The 6,986-nt window shown below is 39.8% G+C and overlaps 4 protein-coding genes across 9 annotated transcripts in view; 2 read left to right on the forward strand and 2 right to left on the reverse strand.

Annotated features, from left to right (window-relative positions):
* Positions 1-149: 149 nt before the first annotated feature.
* LOC17879813 (receptor-like protein 51) lies at positions 150-1,847 on the forward strand. The gene has a single exon (XM_006283700.2). It carries the CDS (start codon positions 219-221, stop codon positions 1,521-1,523), a length of 1,305 nt encoding a protein of 434 aa, XP_006283762.1. The 5' UTR covers positions 150-218; the 3' UTR covers positions 1,524-1,847.
* Positions 1,848-1,923: 76 nt separating this feature from the next.
* LOC17880735 (pentatricopeptide repeat-containing protein DOT4, chloroplastic) lies at positions 1,924-4,931 on the reverse strand. The gene has a single exon (XM_006282380.2). The coding sequence runs from the start codon at positions 4,848-4,850 to the stop codon at positions 2,232-2,234; it is 2,619 nt and encodes an 872-aa protein (XP_006282442.1). The 5' UTR covers positions 4,851-4,931; the 3' UTR covers positions 1,924-2,231.
* Positions 4,932-5,088: 157 nt separating this feature from the next.
* LOC17877816 (30S ribosomal protein S2) overlaps positions 5,089-6,986 on the forward strand; it is a 4,223-nt gene continuing 2,325 nt past the window's right edge. The window contains exons 1-4 of one of the 6 annotated variants that reach the window (XM_006286190.2): positions 5,089-5,256; positions 5,405-5,740; positions 5,817-5,873; positions 5,967-6,122. In XM_006286190.2, coding sequence (XP_006286252.2) covers positions 5,175-5,256; positions 5,405-5,740; positions 5,817-5,873; positions 5,967-6,055 — 564 coding nt within the window. In that variant the 5' untranslated portion in view covers positions 5,089-5,174 and the 3' untranslated portion in view covers positions 6,056-6,122. Of the gene's footprint in view, positions 5,257-5,400; positions 5,741-5,816; positions 6,123-6,986 lie in introns of those variants that run through there. The other 5 variants (XM_023778185.1, XM_023778183.1, XM_023778182.1 and 2 more) reach the window with 5 other exon arrangements.
* The window catches only part of LOC111829321, a 2,425-nt gene continuing 1,766 nt past the window's right edge, over positions 6,328-6,986 (reverse strand). Inside the window, exons 5-6 of the mRNA XM_023778080.1 lie at positions 6,700-6,904; positions 6,328-6,626 (exon numbers count right to left, since the gene is read on the reverse strand). Of these exons, the coding sequence (XP_023633848.1) occupies positions 6,386-6,626; positions 6,700-6,904 (446 nt within the window). The 3' untranslated portion in view covers positions 6,328-6,385. The remainder of the gene's footprint in view (positions 6,627-6,699; positions 6,905-6,986) is intronic.

Here is a 6,986-nt window from a genome sequence, read left to right on the forward strand (position 1 = left end):
AGAAGAAGGTCAGTATCGTAATTAAACCAAAACAGAAGCCTAAAAAGTATACAAAACCCCAACTGTCACATGACCCATCTTTGAAAAAAAATCCAATCTTTCTCTCTTCTCTTCTTCTTCTTCTTTCTCTCTTTTACTTTCTCTGACACACTTCCTTCTCTTTCTCAATCTCTCTCTCTCTCTCTCTCTCTCTCTCTCTCTCTCTTTCTTTCTTCACCATGAAAACTTCGTCATTACCGTTACTCCTCCTCCTCCTCCACCTCTCAGCCACTATCTCCGCCGCTCCTTCCCTCTCTCCAACCCCTGCTCCGACCACATCTCCCATTCCACCTCTCAAAAAACCACCCTCCTCCTCTACTTCCCCATTAGACCCAAAACAACTCAAAGCCCTCGAATCTCTCAACATCCCCACCGTCAAAGATCCCTGCAACCACCGTCCCACCACCTCCAAATCCGCCTCCTCCTCCGTCGTAACATGCGACACTAGCTCCCCATTTCGCCTCGTCACTTCAATCTCCTTCACGAATTGCTCATCCGATCTCTCTATCTCCTCCACAGCTCTCAGAGCTCTCTCCCCATCTCTCACATCTCTCTCTTTCCTCAACTGCCCATCTCTCTCGCCTCCTCCACGTCTCCCTGAGTCACTCCACTCCTTCACCGCCGTCTCATCCTTCCTCCGCCGCCGTAATGGCCTCTCTGGAGTCTTCCTAGCTCGTCTCGTTAACCTCACTGACCTCACTGTCTCCTCTGTCCCTGTATCAACCTCTGGCCTCTTTGTCATCCTTGGAAACATGCGAAAGATCGTCTCTTTGACAATCTCACACGCAAATCTCTCCGGAAACATCCCGAAATCGCTCCACTCCAATCTCACATTCATCGATTTATCAGACAACTTGCTCAAAGGCTCAATACCCACTTCGGTCACTCTACTCTCCAACCTAAAGTCTCTAAATTTATCCAAAAACTCCATCTCCGGCGACATACCCGACGGCATCGGCGACCTGATTTCACTAAAAAACCTATCTTTAGCCTCCAACAAGCTATCAGGACCAATCCCAGATTCAATCTCGTCGATTCCACAGCTTACACACTTAGATCTGAGTGGGAACCAACTAAACGGCACCGTTCCGAGATTCATCTCCCAAATGAAGCATCTCACACACCTGAATCTTGCTAACAATGACTTCCGTGGAGTCTTACCATTCAATGCGAGCTTCATCAAGAATCTCGAAGTGTTCAAAATCGGTGGAAACAGTGATCTTTGCTACAACCATACTGTTTTGTCATCGAAGATGAAATTGGGTATTGCTAAATGTGATAAACATGGTTTGCCTTTGTCTCCACCGCCTCAGAAAGAAGATTCGAATTCAGATTACGATTACGGTAATGAAGATGATACTAGTGAGAAGAAGAAAGAAGAGCACCATGGTCCTAACAAGGTTGTGCTTGGTGTTGCCATTGGACTTTCTTCTCTCGTGTTCTTAATCATCTTCATGATCCTTCTCGCCAAATGGTGTGGTTGATTCAAGAAGTAAAGGTGTAATCTTTACTACTCATTCGTTAGTGAATACAGATAAAAGCAAAAAAAGGCCTAATCTTTGAGATTTGAGAGATTAGGGTTCTTATGGGATGAAGAAGATGATTTTTTGGAGAATAACCGAACCGGTTCTCCGCACTAATCCCGGTTTAGTCTTCTTTGTATTTGCTATTATTATACAGCTTTGATTTCACATTATAGTCTTTTGGTTTTGTTTTCAGATTTTGTTGTAATTTTAAGTGTATGTGGTTAAAAGGATTATTTTGTAATAATTATTGAATTATTCTTATCAATTATTTTCTTCAACAAACATTGTTCCTCATGAGTTGTGTTTATATGTAATACAGCACATGCGGTTGAACATGGTTCTCAAATGATCCAAACAATAAAGAAACGTGTCATTGGTTAGTATTTAGTACCTTGACCAAATTGTAAATGATTGAAAAGTTCTAACAAACACTTGAATGTATAAAGTAATCGAGTAAATGAAAAAAAATATGGTGGTTATGTTTTCCTTTGAAGCAATGATACTATCATGAAGATATAGATAGCTCCATCCAAGACACAGCCTGTTCATGTTCTAATTGCTTCTTCAGTTTCAATGATTACATCAGGACCGCTCCAGCCTCAAACCGGGCTGGTAAGAACAATGTAGTTACTACTACAACAGTATATGAAACAGGTTTGATGATTTTCACCAGAAACCTCTGCAAGAACAATGTCCATCTTTAAATTGGTGAAACCGGTTTGCATCTCTAAGGACAATTTCTCTTCTAGTTAACTTAGACATGAACTTGGCCATTTCGTGACAATCTCCACAAACTCTTAGATTCTTAGTAACTCTTATGATTTTTCCATGTCCAGAGCTAAGAATCCCTAATGCCATTGCCAATTTCTCACTATGACCACACAAAGCTTCTTCCTTTTCCATCTCTTCCGCATCGATCAATGCATATTTAGTCAGCGGTGAAATCCCTTCTTCTCTCATTCTAGCTCTTACGCTCCTTAAAAAGGCTTCAATCTGTTCGGTTTCCGGGTTTGAACTGTCTCCAGCTACAAAGATGTTAACTTTTCCCTTAATCTCTATCCAGCTACATCCCGGATTCTTTCTCAATCCACGTTGTCCAATCCTCTTTCTTAGCTTTTTTACTTGTTCCCATTTATCAGCTTCCGCGTAGATATTCGCCATGAGGACATAATATCCTGTGTTCTCTGGTTCAAGCTCAAAGACTTTCTCTGCGACTCTCTCAGCTAGCTTAACATCATGATGTATCCTGCAGCCACACAGCAACGCTCCCCAGATTGTAGCATCCGGCGGAATTGGCATGTTCTCGATGAACCTATAAGCTTTTGACAAGTTTCCGGTTCTTGCAAGCATGTCGACTATACAAGCATAATGTTCTACGGTTGGCTCGATCTTGCATTCATGTCTCATGATGTTAAAGATTCTCCATCCTTCATCCACTAATCCTGAATGGCTACAAGCATACAACAAAGATACAAACGATATTTCGTCAGCCTCAATACCCGCTTCTCTCATTTGATTGAAAAGAGCTATTGCTTCTTTTCCAAACCCGTGCATCCCATATCCAGCTATCATCACTGTCCAAGAAACAAGATCCTTGGAAGCAATATCATCAAAGAGCATGCGTGCGAGTAACAATGCTCCACATTTCGCGTACATGTCTACCAGTGAATTAGCAACATGCCGATCTGAGAAATACCCGTTTCTCATGATGTAACCATGGATTTCTCTGCCTTTATCGAAAGCAGAAAGACTTGCACAAGCTGGAAGAACACAAGCCACAGTTCTCTCATCAGGACTAAATCGCTTTTCTTCCAACAGCAAATTGAACAGGCTTAGAGCTTCATTGGCGTAACAGTTCTTTGAGTACCCACCAATAACAGTGTTCCACGAGATAATATCTCTCACGCGCATCTCAGAGAACACTAGCTCTGCTTCTTGCATGCTTCCACATTTCGCATACATATCCATCAGAGCATTTGATACAAAGATATCAAATCCCATATCGTTTTCCTTTATCCACTCATGGACTCGCTTACCTTCATCTAATAACCGATTACGGGCACAGCAGTTTAAAACCGCAGTGACGGTATAAACATCAGGACTAATACCTTCTTTCTCCATTTCTCCAAATAGCTTCACAGCTTCACCAGCCAGACCTTCCCTAGCATAACCAGCAATCATGGAAGTATATGACACAACACTTCGATCACTCATCTCTGTAAACACAGCTTTAGCAGAGTCAAGATCCCCGCACTTAGAATACATATCAAGCAACGTATTACAAAACCGATCTTCTCTACTGAAACAAGCTTTCATTCCAAAACCGTGGACAGCTCTACCTAATGAGATCAAACGGGAATCAGCACAGGCTGCAAAGACGCTAACAATAGTAGCCAAATCAATCTCTACTCCTGAAACCAACATCTGCACGAAAACAGATAGCCCTTGTTCAGCTAATCCGTTTGATACGTAACCATTAATGATAGAATTCCAAGATATCACATCCCTCTCAGTCATTTCATCAAACACCTTACGTGCACTATCAACTCTCTGATTCTTCAAATAAAACGCAACCAGAGAGTTCCCAACAGAGTTCCGATCTCCAAACCCTGATTTCAGAATATAACCATGAAGCTGCTCTCCTCCATTAACACTCCGCAAAGACGAAAAGCTCTTTGAAATACAAGAAAAAGTATAGCTATCCATTTCAACACCCAAACTCATCATCTTCTTAAACAATCCAATACTCCCACTGAAATCACCAGATTTTGCAAGCTCATTCATCAAAATATTCCAGAACAAAGCTTTCTCAATCTTAACCTGATCAAAAACTCGACTCGCTTCTTTCAAATCCCCACAATTTGTGTACATAAGCGCGAGTTTCGATCCCAAACTCGAATCTATCACAAACCCATTACGACGAATAAAGGAATCAACTTCTTTACCACCCTTGAGCGATTTCGAATCCGCACAGAGTTGAAGAACAGAGCATAGAGTTCTCGGATCAATATCCCATTTCCCAGATACGCGAAGAAGCTTCACGGCACTCTCTAGATTCCCTGATTCACAGTATCTCCGTAACCGAGTGTTCGCATCCGTTGCGCTACGATCAAACGTCGAAATCGAATCCGAACAATCTGAGACTGTTCTCAACGAGGCTCGGTTAAAAATCACATCTTTTCGAACTCTACCGTCGCTTACTACTCTCTCCTTCTGAGTTAGGAACCGGTGAGAGGAGAATAAACAAAAGCTTGAGGTAGTCAAATTCGCCACCAACATCGCCATTTATCTTATCTTCCTCTAACTCATCAAACGAGAAAGCGCGGGAAGATTAAAATGATTGAATGCTTCTGTAAAGTAAATTTCTCAGTATAATAGTGAAACAGCACTTGAGAACGATGTTTCTAAAATAAACTTCAAAAGTTTAGATTTTTATCCTCCACAAGTTTCTGCGTTGCTGTAATTGGACCCCAAAGATATAAAGGTGAGGTTTTTTTTTTTGTTTTGAGGATAAATTTTTGTTTTGTTGTTGTGAGGAAAGAGACCAAATAGAGAGAGAGAGAGAGAGAATCAGATTTTTTTAGGGAACGTCAGGAACTAAAAAAAGCTATGGACTTGGCTCTTCATTTTCATGGTGCTTACCCGTTGATCAGACAAGGACTCATGAGAGCCAATCATCTTCCTGTTCGAGGTAATCGAAACTTCCCTTGAGTTACAGATTTCTGAATTTCTCCTCTCGGAATCTAGACTTTTGAGTAAATGATAGATAGAACACTAGGAACTACCAAAACCATTCTTTTGTTTCTGTACAGTACAGCTAACTGAATTTAGACAGATAGCAGATACACCTTCGCCGCGGTTTGTGTTGCAAAACTCGTGCTTTGAGCAGAGTCTTTCAAGAATCATGCTTCAAGATAAAGCTTCTTCTTTGTCTTTAATGGGGAGAGCCAAGAAAGGATATGTTTGTTGCAAGAAACAGTCTAATAGAGGAACGTCAAACCCGAGTAAATCGAACCAAGAGGAGATCATTTCTCTCTTGAAGCGAATTCAATCTTCAATCTCTAAAGGTGAATCTCGGGGAATTGAAGAGAAGAACAGTGATGAGTCTTCTGGGAGCAAGCCGCTGACCAAAGCTATTCTTGATGTTCTTGAGAAATCAAGAAAGAAAACTGAGGGTAATCAACTATTCTCGATCAAATCCCAAATCCATGTTCTTGTCATCTGTAATAATAACCAACTCTTTAACTGTAGGAGATACTAATGTGAAGCAAGAGCCACCAAAGAGACATTCTGCCTCAGGTCCAAGAGGTAAGCTTCCAGTATCAATCAGCGATAAAGCTTTCGGAGAAATGACAAAGAAGGAAGAGAAAGTTTCATTGATAGAAACTATGAAACTTGCAGAGCTCAAAGAAGTTGCAAAAAATAGAGGAATCAAAGGATACTCAAAGTTGAGAAAGAGTGAACTATTAGAGCTGATTAGATCGTCATGACTAATGATTGTAATCTTGAGACCACATTCTCTCTGACATGCAAAACCAGATAACCAATGTTTTTAAACCCGAACCGGAAAGCGAACCGGACTACCTTCTGGGTCACCGGGTCACCGGGTCAACCGGGTTCGACCACGGGTCGATAGTTTTTTTGTTTAAAATGTACTTATATAAATAATATAGTTTCATAAATATAAATATAAAATAATAATAATGTTTAAAAATATTATAAAATTTAACAAAAATAATAAAGTGATTAAAATTTTTAAATCCAAATAAAAGTGATAAAACTTAAAAAAAAACACTAACAAGAGTTCATTATAACCAATTTTAGTTATCTCTACCCTCATTCCATTCGTACTCTTCAGGTGGCATAGTGAAGTCATCATCAAAGTTACCATTAGAATCTTCAGCGTTATTATCTTCTTGATCTTTTGGATATTCTTCAGCAAGGGCATTCTCTAATTCATCATATTCAAGTTCACCAGCTTCTTCTTCTTCCACTATCCAAAACTCTGTCTTATCAATAGATTCGTAGTCAACAGGATCATATGATCTTTTTCTTTTTAACCTGTACATTAAAAAAAAAAAGTAAAAAAACATGTAACTTGTTACAAACTAAACTAAATTATTGTGATACTCACCTATGTTGCAAACGTAAATTGTAGTGAACAAAGACAAGATCATTAAGTCGTTGATGCTCTAGTCTATTCCTCTTCTTGGTATGAATTCTTTCAAATACACTCCAATTGCGCTCACATCCAGATGAAGAAGCTGTCTGACTAAGAATTCTTATTGCTAACTTTTGCAAATTAGGAGCATCAAAACCAAAATATCTCCACCATTCATCTAAATATCCATCAAATTAAATCAGATAATTAAATATAATAAAATGCAAGTAAAATTCATGCATATAAAGAAATATAATGTT

This window comes from Capsella rubella, unplaced genomic scaffold (genome assembly GCF_000375325.1).
Source record: "Capsella rubella cultivar Monte Gargano unplaced genomic scaffold, Caprub1_0 scaffold_7, whole genome shotgun sequence".
In the NCBI taxonomy this organism is placed as follows: domain Eukaryota; kingdom Viridiplantae; phylum Streptophyta; class Magnoliopsida; order Brassicales; family Brassicaceae; genus Capsella; species Capsella rubella.